Source organism: Betta splendens, chromosome 11 (assembly GCF_900634795.4).
Source record: "Betta splendens chromosome 11, fBetSpl5.4, whole genome shotgun sequence".
NCBI lineage: Eukaryota > Metazoa > Chordata > Actinopteri > Anabantiformes > Osphronemidae > Betta > Betta splendens.
The window spans coordinates 2,940,888-2,968,445 of NC_040891.2; the positions used below are offsets into that span (position 1 = coordinate 2,940,888).

The 27,558-nt window shown below is 39.1% G+C and overlaps 2 protein-coding genes across 4 annotated transcripts; both read right to left on the reverse strand.

Annotated features, from left to right (window-relative positions):
* Nucleotides 1-156: 156 nt before the first annotated feature.
* On the reverse strand, nucleotides 157-26,290 carry smad10a (SMAD family member 10a). Of its 3 annotated transcripts, none has more exons than XM_055512734.1 (13): nucleotides 26,172-26,290; nucleotides 21,934-22,009; nucleotides 14,846-15,089; nucleotides 14,248-14,422; nucleotides 14,074-14,097; nucleotides 12,029-12,241; nucleotides 11,618-11,872; nucleotides 10,787-10,879; nucleotides 10,322-10,375; nucleotides 7,090-7,273; nucleotides 6,661-6,829; nucleotides 6,390-6,528; nucleotides 157-5,549 (listed from the first exon to the last, which is right to left on the reverse strand). In XM_055512734.1, exons 3-13 carry the CDS (start codon nucleotides 15,080-15,082, stop codon nucleotides 5,338-5,340), a joined length of 1,755 nt encoding a protein of 584 aa, XP_055368709.1. In that variant the 5' UTR covers nucleotides 15,083-15,089; nucleotides 21,934-22,009; nucleotides 26,172-26,290; the 3' UTR covers nucleotides 157-5,337. The 3 variants fall into 3 exon arrangements, with proteins under 3 accessions (XP_055368709.1, XP_040928699.1, XP_029022441.1); XM_041072765.2 differs by lacking the exon at nucleotides 26,172-26,290 and adding an exon at nucleotides 23,509-23,927 and having other exon boundaries at nucleotides 10,787-10,876; XM_029166608.3 differs by lacking the exon at nucleotides 26,172-26,290 and adding an exon at nucleotides 23,509-23,917.
* On the reverse strand, nucleotides 24,071-27,493 carry snapin (SNAP associated protein). The gene is made up of 4 exons (XM_029166816.3): nucleotides 27,353-27,493; nucleotides 26,806-26,852; nucleotides 26,172-26,290; nucleotides 24,071-25,255 (listed from the first exon to the last, which is right to left on the reverse strand). The coding sequence occupies exons 1-4, from the start codon at nucleotides 27,466-27,468 to the stop codon at nucleotides 25,148-25,150; spliced, it is 390 nt and encodes a 129-aa protein (XP_029022649.1). The 5' UTR covers nucleotides 27,469-27,493; the 3' UTR covers nucleotides 24,071-25,147.
* Between the last annotated feature and the right edge of the window lie 65 nt (nucleotides 27,494-27,558).

Consider the following 27,558-nt stretch of genomic DNA (forward strand, 5'->3'; position numbering starts at 1 on the left):
GCATAGATAACAGTCATTCAGTGGAAGAATCATAAGAGGGGCACGAACCTGCTCTAAGTACTGAGAAAGGCAGGACCTGGCATGAAGTGAATTCACTTCCAGCTGCACTTTAATGTTGTGAGTTGTCTGATAATGGCCAATTTAAGACAAAATGTAGCAACTTCAGTAAGTTTTTATTTTCTTTTAACATCCAGCCAACATTACAAGAGAAGCACACATTTAGAATAAAAAAGTAAAACCTAAAAAATGATATTTTAACATTCTTACTTCACCACATTAACATTGGGGAGGTGGTAAATAGGTCAAAGACTGGAATGATGAATGAAACATGAGTGGTTATAGTATTAATTAAAGTCTGGTCATATTTTTTCCTGTTGACAGAGATATAAAAATAAATATGAAAGAGTAGACATGTTTAAATCATCCACTTAAAACTGTAGCTTTCTTCAAGGTTAGTCATTTTCAACACATTGTGTTTTTTTACGTTGGTCACTGTAGTAACTCTATTTCCATTCTTCCTGGCAAAACCTTAGACCTCACGTTTGAAGTGGACCAGAGGTAAATTAAATATTCATCAAGCATCAAATCCACAAAATAGTACCGCTGTTGTGAGAAGTAATTTCCCCACTGCGGGACTATCAAAGGTTTTTCGTATCTTTTCTTACCTTTTTATCTTAGACCTATTATTTTTTTCGTCTTTTCCACATGTACAGTCCTGTGTAAAACTCTCACCCTAAACAGTTTAATGAAACTAAATTAACAAACAATAAAAGGTCAACCTGAGCAAACATTCAGTGCAAGTTTCAGATCCAAATCACTAATGTAATAAGATAATCAACTCCTGTGGACACTTCCTGCAAAACCTAGATATATTGAGGTATAAACTATCCATCAAACCATAAAGATGACCAGAGGTTGGTCTTATGTTAAATGTTAAATGTGGCAGCAGAATGAATTTAGGAGAGTTAGAGAGGAGAGAGAGGAAAAATACTTCATACAGTATGTCAAGCATCAAGTATCAAGCATCAGCTTGGTTTGAACCTACTATGATGTGATACTAAAAAAGCAAAAGGTACCAAATACTAACCAAAAAACAACACTAGGGAGTAAACCTTTGTTACAGAAAAACAAATTTTAACTAATAAAAAAAACACAACATATTTTGTATTTGCTCAAGTTACCTTTTTTGACTTAGATCCTGTCTTAACATATGAAACAGTTTTATATGAACACACACAAAAAAAATCAGAATGAAGTATTTTAGATACTCTGGTGATTTACGTCAATTTCATTGATTGTGAGAAAGATATTTCTTTCAAAGCATCTTAGCTCAACATGGTAAAAAAAAGACTAGTACTCAAAAATCAGGTGTATTTGAATTTAAATAAGAATATTTTCTATTTCATATTTTTATAATCATTAATACAAAATAGAACCTTGAAAATGACAACTCAAAATAAAGCATTGTCTAATTACAAAACGTCTCAGCAGCTTCAGACAATGTGGACAGCAGCACATATTTATCATATATGATGCATTTTTTGGTTCTACGTTTAGGAATAAAACTTTTCAAGGTCTCTGAAAACCAACAGACAATTTGGGTCTGTTACAACTGACATTGTGAATCATGATTTAAAAATTTAAAAATGATAAATCAAGGATTTCAAGTGAAAGTGAATCTAACACTTTTATTTAAAAGCACTCTTTTCCCATTGGATAAACAGCATGTTTCTAAACGGTTATGAGCTGAAGAGCTTTCTCATGAGTTGGGCCTACAATTGTTGATAATAAGCTGTTCTGACATCAGAGCACATGGTATCGCCATTGATTCAAATTGCTGATATAACAAAATAAAAACAGAAGGAACATAATGATAAAACTGATGTTGGATTGTAGAGGTCAAGATAATACTCTGATGGAGATACTGTGACCATTTTGTATTATCTGATAAACACTTTTACTTCCCTGAATATGGGCAGTGAGCATATAAATATGATGGATTTGCGTGTGTTGACCATGCCATTAAAATAGTGCCAAGCGTACTCATTCATATTTTACACTCACAAAAGACTAAGGCAATAAGCAGTAATACTCAGGTAAAATTATTCACTTTTTAAAAGTAATTTCTGTTTTTTATATACCAGCTTGATAAGCTACACAAATACCTGAGGGAACCACAGAATACTAGCAAACAATCCTAAGGAGCTAATAAAACTAAATTACAATGTGCAACATCAATTGTTGACATGTAGAAAGACAAACTTGTGTCTGTCGAATAATCCAGTGTGGGTGCATCTACTCTTGACAACAAAAGGCACAAATCACAAATATGTATATGTAATGGCAGATCTTTGTAAAGCAGCTGAATACAAATATGATTCCATGGTTTAATGACATTTCACTGCACAAATTCAGACTCCATATTGTAAACCTGTTGGCACTTTTCTACACCTTTAGATATAGACACCCACAGTATGAATTTACTAAACTCTTTTGTTGAGCCTGTCTAATGCAAGACAGCAAATCTGGTCCCCTTATCCACAGATCTGATTTATGGTCTACTTGGCCTTGAATGAAGGTTGAGCAGACAACCTGTTTGGAGCAGTTTATTGGAACTCATTATTTATTCACCTAATATCAACTAAAGGCTACAATCATATATACAGTACATCTGGGTATAGACTATGTGCTGGGGTTTCACTTTATAGCAAGTTTGTAGGGTTTTTTTTCTCTATACACATACATTTTAAAGAGTATGGTTAATGTATGGTTAGCTTTTGTCGTCTACAAACAGTTCTGCTTTTCTAGTCAGATAAACTCTGTGATTGTGAACTCTACTTAGCTGCACTCAATATTGGGGAGTCATTATCACAAATATTTAGGCTAAAAGTAGCAACTAGCTACAAGAACCCCCCCAAAACACAAAACACAGTGTGTGTCTGTTCTAGTTTTACATTACAAACTTTTTGGGTGAATGACAACAAATCACAAAGTCACAATTAAATGTTTTCTATCTCTATAGTTGCACTTGAATCTTTGTGAACTATGTAGAATTGTCTCTATTTTTGCATAAATATGATGATAAACCTGATTCGATATTTACATAATTTCTACCACATACATTGTGAAAAATTATCCAGTCTTAAATGTTTGCGTGCAAAAGCATGTGAAAGTCTAAACGTGATTTATTTAAAGCAAAGGTCCTTAGTGCCTTTCAGTAATTCAGGAGTAATTCAGGAAAATTATGTGCGAGCCTGTTTTAGAATGGCTAAATGTTTGTTATTCAAAAAGAACATTGCAGCTCATTTTAAGTTTGCAAAAAAATATGTATATATTCGATGACAAACCAAAACTGTATTCCAGAATAAAGACCTTACACTTTCTGTGAACCAGGTGACAGTAATATGATATGGTCCTACTTTGTTCCCTTTACAGCAGGATACAGTAGCTTGTCATCATTGGTAAAGCTAAAAAGCTAAGCTGTATAAACAAAATCTGCAAGACATTTGGAAAATTTGCAACTAAAAGTTGATCATCAAATGTTCAACCAAAAAATGGCACAAGCAGAAATTCAAAAATAAAATGTTCAGAATGGATAGCCTAATCTTACAGAAATAACATGAAAAAACCTGAACCAGTTAGTTCAAGCATAGACACCAACCAACATCCACTAATGTCCATTGAGTTGGAAAATAGGCCTAAATCAATTAATCAATAATAAAAGATTCATAAACATTACATAAATAAAACACCTGTGTTGTAGTGTTGCAGAGAGACTCAGAGCAGTTAACAAAGGCAAAAAAATAATAATTTTGAATTCTAGAATAAAATTATTCTAGAACAAAAAAATAGCAAATGTGTTAGTGAAGCAATTTAAAGGCCTAAATGACAGCAGCTATCCCCCTTTGAAGGAAACACTTGGCCCAACCGTAGACAACAAGCCAGGATTTAAATAAACTGCTAAGCTACATGTCTGCAAGGGATGACTGTGATAGTGAGATGTCCTCACAGGTGGACATACAGGTTAAGACCAGATTTCAACACAAGCTCTGTCTCTGTTTTCTGAGCTCCAAGCCTCTTTTACAAGCCTATTGTGTATTCAATTTTTCAGTTCTATTTAAATCAATTTTATTTTTATAGTGCCAATTCAGAACAAAAGTAACCTTGAGAGTTATAGAAAACTACTATATATGGAAATCCCAGCAAATCCCACTTGAGCAAGATCAATTAATTTTAATTTCAACTTTTAATTTATAAATTAAAATTTCAATAGCAACAGTGGAGAGGAAAACAACTCCCTTACTAGAAGAAGTAACCTTCAGCAGAACCAGAGCCGTCTGCCTTGAGGGGTTAAGGTGAAGGGATCGGTTTTAAAAATAATCTACATAAATAGATTGTAGTCACAAGTAAAAAAAACCCATCCACAAATCCAATACTGTCTCTAAACATGACAGCACATCCCCTTATAAATAATAAACAAAGTGTGTGCGGTTTAGCCGGAAAACTGTGACTTTGCACTGTAGTTATGAGGTATTGTGGTTTTGGTGACTTCCGCCAACCATTTGGTTAGATACAGGGTAGCACTGTTTCTTTTCTACTTTAAAGCTAAATGTTTTTGGCTTTTTACATGTTTGGTATAAAAATAATATAGTGTGGTATAAGACATGACATAGGCTCTATTAATTTGATATTTCTGTTGGAATTTAGATGTAAACAGTACTGTTTTCTTTACATCATAACCTGTTGCTGTTTGAATTTGGTCTGAATTTACTAACAGCATGTTCCAGAGGCAGAGGTATGGAATTATCTGTTTTAGAGTGTTGTTGTTGATTCCTGGATAATATGATTTGGACATGTCTTTGTAAATTCCATGAGTGAAGGTGCAGAACACTCCTACAATTAGAAGCAATCCAAATTGCATAAAAGGTAATAGAGCTATACAACACATCCCTGGATTTCTACAGCGTATACACTGGTCTAGACAGAAAGTCTAGTCTTTCTCTCCCCTGTGTTTAACTGTGAACTGTAGAGAGTAAAGCTTTAGAAAAATCCCAAAGACATCAGCACTTTTATCTGTGCAGCTACAGACCTTTTGGTTTCATTCGTGTGTGTGTGTGTGTGTGTGTGTGTGTGTGTGTGTGTGTGTGTGTGTGTGTGTGTGTGTGTGTGTGTGTGCGTGTGTACATACAAGTGCAGATGTTTGACAACATGATTGATGTGGCTATTGATTGTTACAAGCATCCTGTTGTTGGTCGTTTCTTTTTCTGACTGATTTGCTTTACACATAAATTAATTATTAACATTCACAGAATCTAGATTGGAATTTAAACTTGGTCTTCAGTTAGCAGGCCCTGGGTCAGTCAACGGCATAGTGTGCAACACCTCATCCAAAAGCTGCAAAGCACGATGTAGGTGGACCTCGACCCAGCAGGGGGTATGTTTGATGCTCTGCCGGGGGTAGTCAGGCCCCCAGCCTTTTACAAAGCTCAGCCGCAGGATGCACAGTCGCCTAAGGTCATCCACACCGATCCCTGCTGCTGCTGATAGACCTAAAATTACATGTGACATTCATAATGTATGATGTTTACAGTCATAGCATTGCTTTTTCTTTTCATGCGTAAACAATAGTAATATTGTAATAGTAATACTCTTCCTATCTAGTACCGAATCCACTGACAGACAGACTAATCAGGTTAAAAACTTCTTTACTAGACACAATCATTTAATATTCAAAATGTTACATTCTGTTTTTTATGGTAATACAATTCTTCTCTTGATGGTGCAATACTGTATATCAAAAGTAGTTGTGGAAGAGTCATTGTAATATTTTTGATTATCAGATTGAAAGTTTACAGACAACTTAACCATTACATCAATACCACCTTCTTCTGACAAAGCAGATTGTCACATCCTTATATAACACATTGATTTTACATCTGTGAGAAGGTTGCTTTTCTAATTCTAATAAACAATAATAAATGTTCACCTGGAATAAACCTGAGGTGAAAGCATGTACTAATATGAACTGAAGTTGACCTGCCTGACAAAGCAGGTGAATCACACTTGCCTACATTTTTTGGGGGGGTTTTCCGACCAATAGACCACTAGTATTATTCATCAGGCTTTTCTTTTTTTTTACTGGTCCCTGAATAGAGCTGGTTTGGAACCAATTATCCAATTAACCAATTATTGTCAGTTGATATTGCTAAAAGTAAACTACAAGGGACAAACACTGTTACTAACACTACAGAGAAGCTTTTATGGATTTATAGGTAATTTTATGGTGTATAGGTAATGTTGTCCTGACAATACAAGGAGGGAGAGAATAACACTAGATGTACCTTGAACTTTGAGGCTGTACTATTTCAAATAAAATATCTCTCACTTACTAACTGCTGGCGCAATGCCTCCAACGCTGCCTGGACCAGGAATGTTTCCTGCAACAGCAGCTGCCTGAGCAGCAGCTGCAGCCTGAGCGGTTGCTGCTTGTTGCTGCATCTGTCTGTGGCACTGTCGAAGGTCAAACACCTGACCAACACACAACCAGATTGTTTTACAACAGCATAGTAAATAGCGAATCTGACATATGTATTTGATATTTTGTTCCAGTAAAAAGAAGAAGTGAGTGTGTGTGTTTGTGTTTTTGAGCCAGGTCCAGACCTTGATGTAGGCTCCAGGGTAGATCTTGTGCACAGCATCACCTGGTGCTCGGCCTGCCTCTCTGTCAAGGTAGTAGCTCTGTACAAATACAGCATGGTCGCTCATACAGCGCATCCACACATCACCCTCACCACGACACTCAAGCTGCACGCCTTTACCTATGTGTAACCTGGAACACATAATGGTCAACACAAACCAAAGTTTACAACTGATTTTAAAAAGCAATCACTATGATTTTCCACATTATTAATGGTTTAGTAATTTCTCTTCTCATGTCACAAATAAATATTGTTCATGCTTGTTGAGGATTTATAGTACAGCCAAGTCATATGCAGAATATAAGACTTATACAGCATATCTATTATATCTGAGCAATTCAGTAATTAACAATTATAATTGAAGTAAAGAAATTATTCGTAGACCACATACCTGGCTCTTTCACTGGCATCCGTGCGGTGGACATTACTCAGCTGGCCGAGACAAAAGCGATCGCCTCCTGACGGGTCAACATAACCATCAACTGTCACCACAGGACAGCTAGATGGCACCTTGAACATCTCACCCACCTGAACATCCATTTCGAAATAGGAGATAGAGCACCAAAACTCTGGTCCTGAAATAGAAACAAACCAGTGCTTGATGGGCTGCCATTATATCATTCTGTTTTAGCCATCTAGTGAAACAATACATATGTTAATTCTATAATGTTCTATATTTACCTTAAATATTTATAGTACAGTATTTCTATACAGAAGCACAAAACCACCACTATTGTGTATTGGATTGTATCCATCTAATGTATCTAGACAGAGAATAAGAAAGAAATAGAACATTTTTATTGGTCCTGCAACAGAAATTGCCATGTTGCAACATCAGAAGAGAAACATAAATAAACAATTGTTGAAGGAAAGACAAAAACAGTGTATAGTCTACACAGGTTTTACAAATTCTATAATTAACATTATGTGTGAAATGACAATGATCTAAGTGAGTGCATTTGTTAAAGTGACTGGTATTATTCCCCTGGTAATATATTGTGTGGGGCATTGTGGTGGAAATGTGCACCGTGTTAGAGATGTTCATTATAAAGTCTTCAGGGAGCAGGAAGGAAAGACTTGTGGAATCTCTCCTCCCACAGCGAGGGTGGATGCTAAAGCTGCTCTCCAGGGCAGACAGTGTGTCCTACAGTGAATGGGACTCATGGTCCAGCAAAGTTGTAGGTTTTGCCAGACTCCTTCTGTCTCTTACTAATTCCAGAGGACAACCCAAGACAGAACTGGGCTCCTAATGACCTTGTCCAGCTTCTTCCCCTCCCTGTAATGCTGCTATTTCAGCAGACCACGCCATACAGGAACCACATTAAGTGACTTCTCGGGAGTTGGGTTTATAAGAGAAGTTCAGTAACAATGCTAAAAGCTTTTTAGAAAAGGAAGCAGACAGCAGGGGGCCTCTCAGCTGTGGGAAACCTAAACTTATTTTACTACTTCATTGAAAGTGGGGAATAAATGAGTGATGATGCCGTATCAATGGTATAGGTTTCTATGCAAGTGTAAGGATTATATCAAATCATCATAAAAAACACGAAAAATATGCAATTTGTAGAGCAACCATGATTGTGACTTTGTAGTGAACTGAATGCAATTATTAGATACCAACACTGTATTTTAAATTAAAATGCAAGGAGACAAACAAATGTGCTTCGAAGGCATGGCACAGAGCATGTTCTACACTGTGCTAACTAAAGAAGTGACATCTCGCTGTGAATATTGTAGGCCTAAATACCCATTAATTCACAAAATTCCACTCATCCACTAAATACAAAAGACATAGAACAAGGATGTTTATTTACCAAGGAAGCTTGCACCACACGCAACAAAGAGACAAGGAGCCACAAATGGTTCCAACTCAAAATGCTGTGACAAATAAATAGGAATGTAGAATCTATGTATGTTGGATATATGCACAGGATAATGTACCAGCAGAACTCATGGAACTAAAGAATGAATTCTCATTCACAATGTGAATGTGACACAATCCCAACTAGATTCAAGAAGTTCTACCTTTTTATCAGTACGTCCATATTAAATCAAATCAATTTATCTGCAAACAGACTACATACCACAGGCTTTGAAGGAGATTTAAGTAAGTTGAAAAAAACAAACAAACAGGATAAATCAGGATTTAGATCCATCATAACTGCTCCTGGCCACTTGCCAAGTCACGTGTCTTACCTACAACCTCTTGTTACAGTTCGGTCTGGTTCTTGTCATGTCCCAGGTTTTATTTTAAAAGGACTTTGTTTTCACTCATGTTTTGCTCCAGCTTCCTGTTTTGTTTTATAGGACTTCCTGTTTTGTTCACATCACAGCTGTTTTCCTGTCACTACCGGTCCTCATTACACACACCTGTCAATAATCAGTGATCAGCCTCAGTACTTAGCTCCCACCTCACACACCAGTCGTTGCCAGGTTGTTAGTTGTTGTTAGTGTGTTTGCGTGATTTCCACCACTTTCCAGCGTCATGTACTCGGGTCTAGTCTGGTGATCCTGAACCCTGCTTTCGACCTCCGTTACTGACTTCTGCCTAATCCCTGCCTGCCTTGTATGCCTTGTTCTTTGAGCCTGCCTGGTAAACGACCCTGCAAGTTAGTTTGACTACGATTCTGCCTCTGCCTGAACAGTACTGTAACCTCGACCAACACATTAACGAATCTTGCCTGCCCACGGAACTGAGTCTGCCTGATCCATTGGATTGTTCATCGTTGTCTACCTGTGTATGACCCTGCCTGATTCTGACTGTCTTTTTGGAATAAATCCCTTTTGTTTTTCAACATCCAAGTCTGTCTGTGCCGTGCATGTGGGTCAGCCACCTATGACGTTCTGACACCTCTACCTTCTTAAACGGGCTGCTCAGGCCAGTAACACAGACAGTAATACATTACAGCTAAAGTGAAACTCCAAGCTGGCAAACAAATTTATTTGAAAAGTTTATTTGCACAGGGTAAAAAAAAGCTGTACTACAGACAAAATAAGAAGCCCTACTTGAAATGTGGACTTATTGCAACACGTTCCCATGCAATATATGCAGCAACCAGCTTTCTAACCTGAACTGCTCCACCACTTGCAGACCAAGCCTTTTGCATGATATGCAATGTTACGAGGATGTTGCTAATAAAGCTGCATGCACAGTGGATGACATAGGAAGACACGATCGAGAAGAAAACATCAATGAAGCACAAACCAAGGACCCACAGAGGCCTCACAATCTTAAAACCAAATTAGGGGTCTTCAGTCATCATGGTGGTATGATGCTATAATAATCTTATTAATAATTAAGCAGACTGAGAGGGAGCTCAATAAGCTAAAAATACCAACGTGAAAAAACATATAACTAATAAGCTGTCGTAGGATGTGCCATTAAATCTACCAGAGATATCAGATGTGTAGAGCATTTGTAGTGGAGCCATTACAGATATTGACCATATAAGAATACACAGTACAAAAGCTTTATTTTCCCCAGGTTGACTACACCAGTAACACAATTCTCACTAAACTAAGAATACTAACTCTTGGCAACATAAACTTGTAAATTACATTAACAATTTAGTGTCTATATATCCACAACAGAAATAGTGGGAGAGCTATGTGTGAGAGTCTCTAACCTGGATGATTGGACACAGAAGAAGGGAAAGAGGCTGAACCATGATGCTGAGACCCTGAAAAGGACAGGGAAGACTGGATTAGTATGAATTAAAAAAAAGTGCACACAGCAGATCAATATTACAATCATCGTTGGAGGATATGGTCATTAACATGTCATAATTATTACAAAACCATTAAGATGTGTTAAGATGGGTTAAGATGTGATTTTAGGGCTGAGGTAAGAATTGAGTTTTGGTTCGTAATAGAGCAAATTTGTGATTTATTTGTTTATTTGTGATGGTTACGGTTAGGGTAAGGGGCTAGGAAAGGCAAATCCCCAAATAGCTGTGAAACACGACTGTGTGTGTGTGCGCACGTGTGCATGTTTTGTTGGCCTGGTGAGTATGAACAATACTTCATTATTATTATTATTATCTTCATTACTTAAAAATATAATGCACACAAATTTATCATCGACATCTTACAATGGTGGTTTGGATGATGGAGCTGGTGACTGTGTCCATTTTGCTGGAGTCCTATGGGAGTGTAGGAGGCTGTGCTGCTCCCTGTCCAAACTGCTGTAATACAGGAAAGTAAAAATTGTTAACATGTGCAGTATTCAAGTACAGAATCAATTAGTAATATTGAATCACTCAGTATCTTATTAATCATCACCTAATCACATGATACCAGAAACCTAATAGAATTATTTGATAATTCTACCGATAAGTAATTCTAGGCATGTACTTAAGTTGATTACTTTAACCAGATCACATCTTGGGGATCTTTCCTTTTTTTCTTTTTAATTCCTTTGGAGTACCCCTTTCTTTTCTATTCTCTGTGTAGAAACATAGACCTACACAAGCCTAACTGTTAAGACATGCATATAGTGTTGGACTATTGTTGCTCGAAAATACACATGAAGTCACCATCTGTTTTACCTCGTTCTTGCCTCCTCATATCTCTGATCATCTTTTTAAGGCTGCTGTTTGTTAATGTCTTCAATCAATTTACAGGCCTACTAATTTTGTGCTGACTGAAATTATAAAAAGACGCCTATCTTGTCTCACATAGTACATTTGACACTATTGTTCAAGGTGTAATGTTATGCCACTAACAATCTTCAACTTTTAACTTCAAACTATATATAATAAATAATAATATAATAAATAGTCTAATAGACTTAGACAAAGACCTGGACTTATATGACATGGACTAAAACCTTCCTATGATATAATAAATTTATATCTCTACAAATTGATCAAATGAAATAACTTTTTGGGGTGCATATCCTAAAAAATGTTTTAGTAACTCACTGTGAAAGGCAGCCTGGCTCTGAGAATGTTTATTGCCACTGTATCCATTCTGTCCATGTGAGTGAGATGGGGGTAAGGAAGGTTGTTGTGTGTGGGGGGGTTGTGAGGGTTGCTGGGTCTGTTGCTGAGGTGGTGGTTGGGTTGGAGTTGGAGATCTTGGTGCCGGAGTCATAACTTGAGACTGTGGAGATGCCGTTTGGAGGCGGGCGTCACTATGACCACCCTGCAATGGCAGCATGGATCCAGGGCCAGACACTAAAAGAATAACATAAAAACCTGTTAGGCCTGACGTGATTCATCTTAACAGGCGTAGTTTAAATGAAGTGGCGGCCCAGTGCTTTTTTTTATCTGACATACATTTATTTATCTGCTATCCGTTTTAAATAATGCTATCTGTGAAAAAGGGCAAACCTTTAGGTGAGACAGGCAGGTTAGTGTATCTGGTGATGGGTGGAGGCCCATGGGGCTCAGAGGGTAGATGTGGGGGAGGCAGAGGATGACCATAGTGGTCTGTAGACAGCAGCTTCCCGGCAGCTTGGTGGTCAGACAGAGGCATACCAGGCGGAAGGTCCATCTGTATACAGTCTGGGATGTATTCCTCTTTGATTAGTCCACCTGGTGTTGCTGTCAGAGGCAGAAGTGTTAAGAATTAGTACATAGTTAATGCACATTATCAGATGTAAGATAATCTGACCTTGAAATGTGAAGCATCTTGAGATGATTCTGTTGCAAAATGATGCCATAAAGTTTACACAAAATTATGTGAAATCCTTTTGGGTTTTAAAACAGACACTTTTTTTCGAGATCCTGGGCTGGCAGAGCCAGCCCTTTTGTTTCTCCTGTTCTGGACCACACCCAGTCCCTTTCTCTCCCTCAGTAAGCTCCCTGCAATCAGGACAATTACACACACCTGGACCGTCCCCTCTACCTCCCTTCAAATACACTCCAAGCCCTTCACTCACTGCTGCGTCATGTCATTCCATGCTGCTCTTCGCTGTTGGATCTAAATTAGCCACAACACTTTTCACATGCAAAGAGATGAGAACAACAAAGCACAACAAGCCAACAACTCTGTTTTACTTGCACAAGGCCAACTCCGTCGATCTCCCCTTGGTGCAAGCTTTTTATTAAAATGAAACACACCTTGGAGTTGCATGATATGGGCGTATGGTATGGTTACAATGAATACATGAAAATCAAACTGCAGACAAGAAAATTCCAGGATAAAAGACTCAATTGATTTGCATAAGCATTGGCGTATAAAATGGTTATACTGTTCAACCCTAAGACTGCTGACCTTTTTCTGGCCTTTCGGTTAACCCAGCAAAAGTCTGTGGCCCCAACCACTTCCTGTTTCTTTGTCTAATGTAGGGTACAGCATCAGCAAAGTACAATATGTTCCTGTTACTGATGGAGGATTAAAACATTGAACACATATATCCTTCATAATGTCGTAAGAAACAATAAATCAGCCTTGTGAGTGATATAAGAAGATCATAAATCAATCAGTAAATCATATTTACTCTAACATTCGCCTCAGACTCAGACCGTTCCTTTGAAAGGTTGTTGGACTACAGTTTGTTTGTTATCTTTGTCACATCATTTAAGTCATGCATTGCTCATCCTATAAGACGTGCATTGGTGCTTGGCACTTGCTCATTCATGTTAACTTTGTTTGTTCAGCCATATTAGCGTGGTTTGGTCAGTCTGTTAGCCTTGTTTGTCAACCATGTCAGTTTTGTTTTCTCAGTATGTCAGCTTGCCTTGGTTTTGTCATGTTCGCCTTTTTGTTTAACTTTTCCCATGTTAGGCATGCAATGTTCTGCCTTTAAGTCATGCATTGGTGCCACTCATTAGCTCGTTCATGTCTAGCCTGCCTTAGCCTTTGTGTAGTCTTATTAATGTCAAGCCTTAGCTTCCATTTAGCCATATTAGTTAATATAGTTTTGTTTCTTGTTCTGTTTATCGAGTATTTGCCCCTCCTGGTTATGTAGGTTTAGTGTTGCAGGAGTGTTTTTGTTTCTTGTAGTTTTTTGGTTTTGTTAAAGTGACTTTCATTTTTACCCCTGCTCCCTTCTCTGGCTCTGACTCGGTCTCATGTACCTCCAAGGACTTGTGACAATCTTTTACATGTAAATTTAAAGACTGTGCAATTAGCATTCTAATGGCTTAACAAGGTTGCCAATAAAAGGTATTTATAGCAATGTGCATTATAATAGCCACAAAGTTCATTACTATCTGTTCATTCATGTATATTTATGTTCAGAATGACTTACACTTACACTAGTAGTTTAACATTGTTCAACACTGTATTTCTTTGTATGCATAATGCAACGCTAGATGCTCCTGTAAATATTAGGGTGTACAAGATGGTCATATAGTTACCGTGGAATGGAAGCAGTCCCATTCAGTATGATTAATAGCATCATCATAAATTAATGTAGGAGAAAACCCACCTGTGTTCTGAAGGCTAAGACCCACTGTGAGAGAAGACAAACAACATGAAGAAAATATGTTATTAGAACTGTCATACAAAAAAGAACTAACTCTTGTATGTAAGTGGTAGAATGAGACACTACAAAGACAAAGTTTATGAACTTGTGAGGTACTGAAGTATAAGACTGACAAACCTATGCCTGGAGACACCACTCTCTCATAATGGTAGGGGTTGACACACACGTTGTCATACTTCAAGTCAAATGCGTACTGGCAAAACGTGACATGCTTGAGTTCATTCTTGTGGAGGTCCGGCCAACGCCACAGCCGTGCATAAATCACATGAGGGAAACCTTTCCTCCCTGCCACCTATGGAGGCAGCAAAGCATCATTACAATGGGAATGTGCCAGCATGAAAGAGGAAGAGGAATGTTGGCAAACACATAGAAGTGGGTTTTGTTTCAGATTAGTTCTTAATTTTGTAACAGCCTTCATTTTTGTTGGTTTGCTTTAGTTTTCTCCTGATTTATCCATCTCTCCTTGGCCACGCCCCCTGGACATTATGTTTATTCTATTTTGTCGAATTTCCATGCTTAATTACTTAATCAGAAATTTGAAATAATTTTACTGTTCATGGTGCTGAACTTTTTTTAAACTACAACACCACCTTCTATTCATTTATCCAATACTTATACAAGAAATCAACCCAATCTACAGGACATTGGCACCCCTCTGTAAATGAAACACAATGGTCATGGAAAAAACTTGTTGTATAAAACAATGTTTAGTGACCTGCAGCCGCCCATCCAGTGTCCTCTGTATGGTGACACATTTACTGGGATGAACACCGTTAGTGGTGATTGCAGTGATAAGTGAATCCAGCTCATCCTTCTTCTCCTTCAGCTTTTTCACAAGGCTCTCGATGGCTCGCTTGGCAAAGCCCTCATTCTCTCCGCCTTGCCGGTGGCACATGAGGCTGTGGACAATGCTGAGGCAGGCGTCATTGCTACTCGGGGGGTTCACAGACATGATGCCACTGCCAAAGGAGAAAAAGAACCCTCTTTATGCTTAATGAAGACATAATATAGACTTACAATGACCTTTGTGGGATACATACTGTAATGACAAATCTTCTCTGGAAGTGAATGATTTTCCACAACATGCATTAACATTTTCTGTAAGGGAATATGGTATGGAAGGTATTTTCACATCTAATTGTCTAAATTTATGTCCCCACTTTACACAGTCAATTTATTACAGTAACACCACTTTTTCTTGATTGATTTTAAAAATACCCCTGCTACATTTACTATAAATAAAGAGTATGTCTGTCAGTATATGAGATCCTGGAATGGACAGGTCCCCTGTTCAGGGTGTACCCCACCTCTCGCTCCAATAAACCCATAATGGCACCAATTATTGTACAGCAATAGGAAAATATCTTGTAGTAAATATTTTAGATTTTATTAGGATTGCTGCTAATCAAGTCTGCTATCCCACCCAGGACACAACCATTTATTTCTGTCTGTGTAAACATTTAGCCCTGACTTACCATTGTTTCCTCAGTCTGCCATCTATCCTTGCATCAGTAAATCTATTCATCCTTCTGTTTCTCATTGTGTCCTCTGCTTGTCTTAATGTAAACATGAAGTTGTTATTTATTTTACTATATAATAATTATTTAGTATATAGTATAAGAATATTACAGAAACCCATGCCCAGAGTTTCAATGTCAAAGACCCAGGTTTAGACAATTACTGTCACGATTCATGTTTCTTAGTTACATTTGTATAGTCATGTCCGGTTTTATTTCGTTACCACTTCCTGTTTAGTCCACATCCAGTCTACCCAGCTTTACTTCCTGTGGTTATCATCACCTGCATCTCATCAGTCATTAGTCATGTAGTATTTAAGCTCCACCTCTAGCCATAGTCCCCTGCCAGATTGTCTACGTTGATTCCTCACTAGCATTCCAGCATTCCTTGATCTCTTGCCTTGTGTTACTGACCGTGCTTTGTCCTCGACCCTGCTCTTGCCTAGCCTATGACCGTCCTGTACTGTGAGTCTCTGCCTGCTCCTTGTCGGATCCTGATTGCTACTCCATCGTGTATGACCTCTGCCTGCCTGACCTTGCTAATAAACCTTCTTATCATACTCAAGTCAACGCTGTGCATTTGGGTCCTTCCTCCATCGTCGGTTTTGTGACAATTACCTTTGTAAGTGAAAGGTAATTGCACGTTCCAGGTTTTCTGGTTAAATTGGTCAGGTGCTGGTCTTATCCAGCCGCAGAGGACACACTATATATTAATATAATGATTGCAAAAAATTATATAATATACATAATATATATATGGCCATTTTACAGCATCCAGTGCATAGTGGATTGGGCAGCAGTCGAAGGCGGGAGCCTAAGTGTCCCAATCCCTGGATAACCAATATGGCTATTAGAACATGGAATGTTACGTCACTAGGGAGGAAGGAGCCTGAGGCTGTGCAGGAGGTCGGGCTGTACCGGCTATAAATAGTCTGGTCTCTGGAACCCAACTCCTTGAGAGGGCCTGGACTCCCTTCCACTCTGGAGTTGCCTGCGGCGAGAGGCGGCGGGCTGGTGTGGGCTCATAGCTCCCCAGCTTAGCCGCCATGTGTTGGAGTTTTCCCTGGTGGGTGAGAGGGTCGCTTCCCTACGCCTTAGGGTGGGGTATAGGTCGCTCACTGTCATTCGTGCTTACGGGCCAAACGGTAGTGTGGCGTACCCGGCCTTCTTGGGGTCTCTGAAGGGAGTTTTGGAAAGCGCTCCAACTGAGGACCCCATCGTTCTTCTGAGAGAGTTCAATGCCCACATGGGCAGCGACAGTGATACCTGGAGAGGCGTGATTAGGAGGAATGGCCTCCCTGATCTGAACCTGAATGGTGTTATGTTATTGGACTTCTGTGCTAGGCACAGTTTGGCCATAACAAACACCATGTTTGAACATACGGGTGTCCATCAGTGCACATGGCATCAGGACACTCTAGGCCGGAGGTCGATGATAGACTTTGTAGTCGTTTCACCTGACCTTCGGCCTTATGTTTTGGACACTCGGGTGAAGAGAGGGGCTGAGCTGTCAACTGATCACCACCTGTTGGTGAGTAGGATCCGCTGGCAGGGAAGGAGGGTGGAACGACTTGGCAGGCCCAAATGTATCGTGAGGGTCTTTTGGGAATGTCTGCCTGAACCCTCTGTCACACAGACCTTTAACTCACACCTCCAGAAGAGCTTTGACCAGATTCTGAGGGAGGTTGGAAACATAGAGTCTGAGTGGACCACGTTCTCTGCCTCCATTGTCAACGCGGCCGTTCGCAGCTGTGGACACAGGGTCTCCGGTGCCTGTTGTGGTGGTAATCCCCAGACGTCAGAGGTATGGGATGCCATCAAGCTGAAAAAGGAGTCCTATCAGGTCTGGTTGACCTGTGGGACTTCTGAGAAAGCTGATGGGTATTGACAGGCCAAGCGTGCTGCAGCCCGTGCTGTTGTGGAGGCAAAAACTCGTGCCTGGGAGGAGTTCTATTGCTCGGCTTCAAAGAGATTCTGGCAAACCATTCGATGCTTCAGGAAGGGGAAGCAGTCCTTCACCAACTCTGTTTTCAGTGGAGGTGGGGAGCTGTTGAGCTCGACTGGGGATGTTATTGGACGGTGGAAGGAGTACTTTCAGGATCTCCTCAACCCTTTCGAAACGCCTGGAAGCCAGGAAACAGAGGCAGGGGACTCAGAGGTGGACTTCCCCATCACCCAGGCTGAGGTCACCAAGGTAGTTTGTAAGATCCTAGGCGGCAAAGCAGCAGGGGTGGATGAGATCCGTCCTGAGTACCTCAAGTCTCTGGATGATGTGGGGCTGTCTTGGGTGACATGTCTCTGCAACATCGCGTGAACGAGGGGGGACAGTTCCCTTCGACTGGACAACCGGGGTGGTTGTCCCTTTTTTACAAAAAGGGGAACAGGAGAGTGTGTTCCAACTATAGGGGGATCACACTTCTAAGCCTTCCCGGGGAAGTCTATGCCAGGTTACTAGAGAGGAGAATTCAGCCGATAATCGAACCTCGGATACAGGAGAAACAATGTGGTTTTCGGCCTGGTCATCGAACATTCGACCGTGTCCCTTGTGGCATTCTGTGGGGGGGGCTCTGGATGGAGTCCAAGGCTCTTTGCTAAGGGCTGTTCGGTCTGTGTACAACCGGAGGAGGAGCTTTGTTCGCATTGACAGTAAGTCAGACCTGTTCCCAGTGCGCTTTGGACTTCGGCAGGGCTGCCCCTTGTCACCGGTTCTGTTCATTATTTTTATGGACAAAAATTATAGGCGCAGCCAGGGGCCGGAGGGGGTCTGGTTTGGGGACAACAGGACAGCATCTCTGCTTTTTGCAGATGATGTTGTCCTGTTGGCTTCATCTGGCCAAGACCCTCAGCATCCGCTGGTGCGGTTTGCGAATGGGGGTGAGAAGCGGCTGGGATGAGAATCAGTTCCTCCAAATCTGAGGCCATGGTTCTCGACCAGAAAAAGGTGGTTTTCTCTCTCTAGGTTGGAGGAGAGTTCCTGCCCCAAGTGGAGGAGTTCAAGTATCTTGGGGTCTTGTTCACAAATGAGGGAAGGACGGAGTGTGAGATTGACAGACGGATCGATGCGGCAGCTGCAGTAATGCGTTCGGTGTACAGGTCCATCGTGATGAAGAGGGAGCTGAGCCGCAATGCAAAGCTCTCAATTTACCGGTCAATCTACGTTCCTACTCTCACCTATGGTCATGAGCCTTGGTGCTTTTGTTTTGAAAGGATTCAGAGGAAGTGTCTAATTAATTACTAAACAATGAAACCGTGTGATGAACTAATCAGTAATATGCATAGAGTTGCTGCACCTAGCATCCGGAGTTTGATCTGTCAGTCAGAGCAGCAGCAGCTGGAAAATTAGGTTCATTCTGCTCTGTGAACACAGAGTTGCACCCTGCTAAAACAGGCTTGTTGCACCACAACCATAATAGCTATCAAAAGAATCATTGCAATTTATGAGTGCCAAGGCTTCAATGAGCAACTTTTGTGAGTTTTATGTCTGAGGAGTGAATATTGTGGGTACAGTCGTGATTTAAATACGCCTGTCTATGCGATCCTCCCCAGAAGTCAGAAAAACTTTTCAATTGGAGTCTATGGTAAGAATTGTGGAACTCTGCGCTTTGAGGAAGCTACAGACGAAAGTATAGGTCTGAGGGCTTAACCAGACACATAATTAGAAGACAAGAAGAAGACAAGTATGACTATGAACAAGTTAAAAAAATATTTTCATAGAGTGAAAACTGTGGCTGTAGTGACAAGTTAAAGGCAGAGGTTATGTCTTAAAAAAATGTCCCTTCGCACTCTAGCTGTGACATCACGCACTCTAGCTCATGCAATACACATTAATGTAAAAGCCGAGATTTTCTCAAAAAACACCCAATATTTAAACTGCTATAGATCAGAAAGTATTAAAGATATTAAAAAGCTGAACAACAGATTAATAGTTGAATAGTTGAAGATTATTTTGTACTTTAAATGCTGTCTGTAGCTTAAAGTATGCTAAAGTAGTTAAAGCTGAAGGAAGACAAAGCTGAAGAGGATTTCAAAATGGTTTTCCATTCAAGCTGTGTGTGCTAAATAGCTAAACTGTAAAACGGTCACATTAACCAGTCAGGATTATCCATTCAAAACCAAAAATAGTGCTATTAAAGCTAAAATTTTGGATTGGTACCTTTATTTTGTAAGGATTCAGAGGAAGAGTGTGATTAATTACTAAACAATCAAACAGTGTAATGAAATAATCAGTAATATGCATAGAGTTGCTACACCAAGCATCAGGAGATTGACCTGTCAGTCAAAGGTGTAGCTGCGCCGTCTTCATAGAGACGAAAGGCAGGAAAATCAGCCTCATTCTGCTCCGTGAAAGCAGAGTTGCACCGCTGCTACACAGGTTTCTTACAGCCAAACCATAATACCTATCACAAAAATAACTCAACTTTTTGAATGTCAAGGCGTTAACAAGCGACTGGTGTAAGTTTTATGTTTGAAGAGTAAAATTGTGGCCAAAATCACGATTTCAAAATGTCACTCTTAAGTGGTTGTCCAAAAAGGTCTCAGACAAATGCATTAAGAGTCTATGGGAGAAATTTTGGAACTCCCTTTAAATGCCGTCTGTAGCTTAAAGTATGCTGAAGTAGTTAAAGCTGAAAGAAGACAGAGGATTTGAAAATGGTTTTCCATTCATTTCAATGGTGAAATTCTTATTAGTTATTATGAAAAAAGCATAATGACTTGAAATATATTAAAAAATCAAATGGAGGCACACTTCTCCTTAAAAAGCTGAATGGATTTGAAGAGAATGAGTTGAAGTGAATGAGTTTAAACAGAGCTGAATGTTTGCAGAAGAAGCTGAAGCAGTTAAATTTCAAATTAAGGAAAGTTAAAAAAGATTACTAAAAGATTATTAAAATACAGGAACAGACAATATACCTAAATGTAACAAAAACAGCTAAATCCAATAAATAAAAAAGCAAAAATAGTGCTATTAAATGTAAAAATTTGGATTGGTGCTTTTATTTTTTGAAAGGATTCAGATTAATTACTAAACAATGAAACCGTGTAATGAACTTATCAGTAATATGCATAGAGTTGCTACACTGAGCATCAGGAGTTTGATCTGTCACTCAGAGCTGCAGCTGCGCTGTTGTCATGAAGATGAAAGGCGGGAAAATCAGGATCATTCTGAGTTGCACCCCTGCTAAAAAGGCTTGTTACAGCAAAACCATAATAGGTATCAAAGATAAACTTTACTTTATCAATGCCATGGCTTTAGTAAGCAACTGGTATCAGTTTTATGCTTGAAGACTAAACATTGTGGCCACAGTCACGATTTCAAAATGTAGGACTCCTAAAAAAGTCTGATAGACGAATGCATTAGACTCTATGCTATGATTGCTTTGCAGCATTCACTGTGATAATAATGATAAAGATTAGAAAAACAATACAGGGAATGCTGGAAGCGCTGTGATAAATAAAGATGATAAAGATTTGAATAAAAAAAATAGTGACTTACAGGGATTTAATAAAAAACAGCTCCTCTCACAAACAACAAGTCAACATGATCAAACTGTGGTTTAAAAAGATCAGATCTGGCTCTAACTATTTACTAACTAGATCTAGCATATCACAAAATAAAATAAAATAAAATAAAAGCATATCTCATGGTATTGGTGGGTCCACTGTGCTAGAAACCTGGCTGAAGTTTTCACAGACATTTCAACCTGTCTCTTGCCCCAGCAGTTGTGCCAGCTTCAAATCCACCTTCATTACTACACTGCCAAACACTCCACCCTAAAGTGCCTGGATGATTACCACCCTATTCTTATAAAGTGCTTTAAGCAACTTGGCATTCCTATAGAACAGTCTCCCACCCACACTGGACCCCTATCAGTTTGCATACCACAGCAATAAGAGTGCTCATACCTGGACACTAACAACACATAAATGCTGTTTGTTAACTCCCTCTACAACTGGATACTGGACCAGCATCACCCTCAACACAGAAGAAGGCTCACCAGCACCTCTATTAATAACAAAGGTTATTATAATTGGGCCAAAATAAGATAAGATGCATACTTTATTGATCCTCTTAGGAAAATTGTGTCCTCTGCATTTGACTCCTGGTCATAAGTATCTTGACGAGGAGGGGGAATGAATCTAAATAAAACTGAATTGAAGTGAAAATTGGATTAAAGTAATCATGCATGCATGCATGCATCTGTTTTATGCATTTAGGCTGTTAGTTCGGTCAACGGTGTTAGACGTGAAGGTGTTAAGAAAGACGAGAGCACTCTGTCTTACTTACCTGGTATTAAGTTGGTCAGCCAACGAGTGACCAGAAAGTTCACTGGCTTCATGTTGGCCCAGTTCTGAGTCAGTCCCTGGAAAAAAATAATTTATGCTAAATGAATTAAATCGAATTATTTGTTTAAATTAATTTTAAAACACATCTACAGCTTGCTCAAAACAATGTGGTTGTCTTGGACAATATGCACAGATGAGTTAGAGTCCAGCATAAGAACCTTATCCTACCAGTAAAAGATTTGTTTCCTGTCTGTAAAATATGGCTGTGGTAGTTTCACAATTTGGAAAAGCATTGACAAAGATATGCATTTCAGTCACACAAGCAAATTCTACAGTTTATCTCATTTATATTAGTTATCCTACAAATTGCTTAAAGGAAAAACACATAAGTCAATGTCCCTTCAGGCACCTGAAGTGTGACAGGACCCATGGGCATGTGTATGCAAATTGTTTGATTGTCTTGGATCCTGTGCACCAGTAAAAGCGAACACTTAAGTGATAAAAGTGATAACCATGGTTGTTAAGTCTGTGTGGTGATTTGCAGTTTATTATATACAAGAACTTTATGTTTAAAATGTTACTATATTGGATTATTAGTACAGATGTTAATATGTTAACAACACTTGCAAGGTGTTAGTAACTACATATACAATAGTATTTTTTCTTTCACTAAGCCCACCCCAACATGTAGCAATTTAGTGGAATTTAGAATCTTATTTAGTGGGTTGATAAAGGGTTTAGTCTATGCAAGAACATTCAAGTTATGTATTCTCTGTGTTGTATATAAAATCTCAACATATTCCGGAGATCAAAGAACCACTGGTAAGAATGTGCAATAAAACAATCTGAGTGAATTTAAATAACAAAGACAAACATGATTGATTAACATAGATTATCTGCAAACTTGTCTGAAGCTTTGGGAATTAAAGTCTAATATACACGCAACCTACATGCCTCTGAATTTGCGCAACTAAAGACATGCCTTAATAACTCATACATTACATTAGGAGCTACTGGTTATGATGACCGTCACACGTAACTGTTGCTACAAATATTCCCTCCCGACCACACACACCTCCAGTCTCCTCTTCAAATAAAAACTTCCATCAGCGTGATATTGCAATGGAATTGCCACAGTGACAGTTGCTTGTCTGCCCATTATACGACCTGAACAGCTTCCAGGCCATATAGTCACATCACTGACAGACAAGGTGCGTCACGAAGTCTTCTCACATAACCCCCAATAACCAGTTAATATAATGCATGTGTATACAACAAAAATCGTGATTTCTGCGTTTCTGCTGTGTGACATGGACGAATGTAAGGTAAACTGTGCGAAAATCACTATACTGCTGAATAGTGTACAATATCGGCCCCTACAGATCAGTACGGCGAAAGAGCGAGACAGTAAGAGAGCGGTCGTTGCGGATAAAAGCACGTTATATAGTATCGTTAAACAATAATTCACCAATCGACTGCGAATTTCACTGACTCCCCCCTCATATTCACAGCAGAATCTTTGCGAGAGTCTGGGTAGAAAATTCATAGAGGACAGAAGATAAATGTTTCTACTTACACATCAGCCGGAGTAGAGAGAGGAAGTTGGACAGAAAGATCGTCTAGCTGCCCGACACTTGCTTGGAGTATTTCACTCAGACGTCTCACCGTGTTTTAAGTTATGTGAAGACCAAAGCTGATGTTTGTGTTTACAGCCCTTTGTTTCAACACTATATGTCGCTGTGTTCACACGGCAAATCAAAATTTATTGTACAATAAACTAGTTATTATTTATGACACGATCTAATACGCTAGCTTGTTTTTTCTGTTGTTTTATCCTTTTATTAGCCTCTCTGCCTCCTCGTGCATCCTGCCAGCTCCTCACGAGCACGCCACATTAACAATAGAGTGCGCGTCAGTGTCTCGACATGCTTTAGCCAATAGGCGGTCAGGTCTCACAGGGACCACCGCTGTCGGCCAATCGCGATCGGCTTCTCGCAGCAGGTCCGCAAAACAGGGTCTGTCTGGTTCGTCTAGATTGACAGGCCCACAAGACTTGTTTTTTTAAGGTGGCGCCTTTGAGATTAGTGACCCCCACCCCCAACGCCCCCCCCCCCCCCCCCCCCCCCCCCACACACACACACAGGTCAGGTTTAGTTTATTAATCTCAGATAAAAGCACACTCTGCTTCTCAATAATCAAACATAACACCGGCAGGGGCTCCATTCAAATGTGCAAAAATAACAAACTGTGAAATATTTGTATAATTTTGCTATTTAGGAGGATTCAGAGAATGAATTCATGTGGGTCAATCTCAGGAATACTGGAAGTGACAAGCAATGCCTCTACGTAGAATCACAGTATTACCAGCAGTATAACTTTTTCTTCTAAATTATATCTTTAATACTAGGTTTAGTTGCAACAAATCTAAATAAATGAAAAAAAAAACATTTTTTTTCTAGAATTGGCTTCATTGGTGCAATTAATATCCCAACAGCTTTATTTTAATAACTACCATTGGCAGAGTATTGTACAAAACATAATTGTGTTAAATGGAAACGTGGCACACACATACAAAAAAATTATTTCAATCAATTCATTCATTCAATTCAAAAATTCATAAAAGGTATGAATATCTAAATTATATGCACCCCTATTCTCTAGACACTAAAACAGAAAACCTTACATAAAGTAGAAATTATCACATTGGTAACATAGACTTGTGATACACAACAACTAACCTAATGACATTATACGCTGTGGTGATTTGCTGTCATGATAAATAAATGAAACGAAAGATAAGAGTCACCTACACTTTTTTATGCCTCCGAAATCACCTCACAGAGAACTACCCTCCTTAATGCTTGGTAACAACCAACTCATAGAAGAAGAGAGTTTATAGGATGGTGTAATAGGAGAGTTCCCTGTAGCAAGTATGATTAACTGTTCTTCAGCTTCAGTGACAAATTTTTCACTAATTTGTACAATGATGTAACCGGATTCTTAAACAAATGTGATTTACTTTATCAGAAAAAAACTTCAATTTTATGATTCCACTAGACATTAAAACATTTGCTGCTGCAAAATGCCTAGCAACGATTAGCCAAGATTATACTACAACAACAGAAGCAGTACAGGATCTCAATATGTCAATAGACAAGAATGGTTCCTCCTAATCATGTTCGCAGTGGTTGGTAGGCAAAACAACAGTAGCATGATCAGGGTTTACTAGGAGAGCGGGATGTGAACACTCCTGAAGATTCCAGCATGGTTTTACGTCGTGCCGTTTCTTTGGCCACATTGTGGTTGAGCCGTCTCAGACGTTCCTGTCAACAGAATGCTACATTTCTGAACTTGATCAGTTGGTGGTGGCAAAGGTGTAAACGTAACAACAGTTTAATGTAACAGTTTTAATGCTTGTGAAAGGTTTTTCATTTTCTTATACTATGCTACCTTTCAAAACACACTTTTTCGTTTTAACTATTCATGCCTTTTAAGTTCAATATTTTCTAGATACCACACTGATCAGTATGTGATTGCTTAACCACCAGATGTCACTATGCTTGTTTTATTCAAGGCTTGGAAGATTTAAGCCTTAATTTATGAGGTTTCTTCAACTGATGACTATACTTAGCAGTAACTGTCGTATCACTGCGCTACAAGGTCGTGGCAGTGGTTAGTGTAGGCAATTATAGGAGTAAGAATCTACTACAAGTCCTACTGTATGTGCAAGTACTGACGTTACAAGACGCTTTAGTTTATGTAACAATATCAATAAACGTGGCAGGAGCAGCTATACTAAACACAGCACCTGTTTCAGTATTTAATGCTTAAACCGGAATAAAGGAATTTTTATTTGACAAATGAACAGGAATATTTCTGGCATTATCCACTCCTGAGGTATGATGATGATAGCGATGATGACATAGCTACTAAAAGTTTCATCAACTTGCCACTAAAAACATGTTCACATTACAATATTGAATTTAGTGGTCAGATCTTTTTATGTTGATAGTAACACAGACCCAGAACTGGTGTAAAACCTCCACACGGACAAGTTTACCTAAATTTTACATAATCAATATATAAAATAAGAATGCCTTTATTAGTCCCACAGTTGGAAAATTGCATCTTACAACAGCCGAGTATTAGGAATGAACAAAAAAGAAGAAAAAACTTTTGAACTTGCACATTACAACTGTTACAGATAATGCAGCTTAAGGAACTTTAAGAAAAACCTACCTGTGCATTCTGCAGTATGTTGTTTACCAGTACTACTCTACGTCTTGCATTCAGAAGCTTCTTTACATAAGGGTCCAGGTCTAGAGCCACCTTCTGATGTTCATTTATCCTGCATAACTCTGACAAGATGCAAAGACCAAGCAAATGATTAACAAGGATTTGTTAATGTTCTATGCATTTACATTTGTTTTTAACAACCACAATTCCAAAAAGCTGAGATGGTCTTGTAATGCAAAAAATAAAAAAAAAATCTATAGCATTTCATTTAAAATACTAGCTCATTTAGGAAGACACACATCAAAAAGTTTAAACAGGGTAATGTTTAGCATTGTGTCTCACCCCCTCTTCTATTAGCAACTGTAAAAGTCTACAGGACACAAGGTGCCCAACAATCCTGGACATATGCTGAAGAATGCATATTTAATACACTTAATCACACTGTGATTTAGCAATGTCTTGCTAAAATATATACAAGGCCTTCCTAAGCAATTGTCTAGATGGGAGCATATATTATTTTAAACTGTCTCAGTTTCAACAACTGGTCTATGGTTTATGGTCTATTCAGTTTTCATTGTTTTTACTCATCATCTTTCAGAATTGGTGTTTTATAATGTGAGAGACTTGTTATTCTTACCTGTGGCTAGACTGTCTATGTGTTCTCTTAATTCTACCTGGCTTTCTCTGTAGAGAATGAAACAAGCAGATTAACAAAAACATATGCCTATAGTAAAAACCGTATAATACAGTGCGTATTCACTGCAGTCTTTTTGAAGCTGTGCGCGCACCCGCGTATGGAAATCAGATTCTGCAGAATGGCGCTGTGAACACTGCATTAAGTGAACAAACATTCAGCAATCTTGCACTAAGCCATTACTTGTTTAACCTAAGTAGATGTTCAGTGAGTGGTCAACCAGCAGAGAGTGCGCTGTTAGTACTGTTACATTTGGACATTATCAGTGCCGATATAAAACACAAACAACGACATTTGATGAAACCGCTATTACAATATTTAAAACTGCAATTTTTGAATTGTGAAACGATAAACAGCAAATTCCCTATAATCTGGACTAAACAGTGACAGCAGTCACGAGACTATCACAGAAATGAAGTACTATATACGATAACTAGCTAAAATGGCGGGTGAAAGTGATTCGGTTTTCTATTAAAAGAGGGACATTTACCTGACTGAGTGTACGTGCAAGTCCAGCTGCTGGACGGCGGGTTTCAGGAGATCCAACAGCCCCTCAGCGACGGCGTCTTTACCTGAAGAATTATCCACTAAAGCTGCTGCAGCCATTTTACTGATCCGTCAATACAACAAGACGGGAAGTTACGTCACCGAGGAGACGGAGCCATAAAAACCTCTCCATTTTCTTCTTAGTGAGCG

Bases quoted from the DNA above. Each gene is read 5' to 3' on its own strand.
- smad10a (XM_029166608.3), bottom strand. The intron at 14,423-14,845 runs GTCACTAAACAT...CTGCCTCCATAG, and splicing joins CACTGGATGGGCGGCTGCAG to GTGGCAGGGAGGAAAGGTTT. The intron at 10,880-11,617 runs GTGAGTTACTAA...CCTGTATTACAG, and splicing joins GAGCCAGGCTGCCTTTCACA to CAGTTTGGACAGGGAGCAGC.
- snapin (XM_029166816.3), bottom strand. From the start codon at position 27,468: ATGGCTGCAGCAGCTTTAGTGGATAATTCTTCAGGTAAAGACGCCGTC. The intron at 26,853-27,352 runs GTAAATGTCCCT...CATTCTCTACAG, and splicing joins TTGCACGTACACTCAGTCAG to AGAAAGCCAGGTAGAATTAA. The intron at 26,291-26,805 runs GTAAGAATAACA...GCATCTTGTCAG, and splicing joins CATAGACAGTCTAGCCACAG to AGTTATGCAGGATAAATGAA.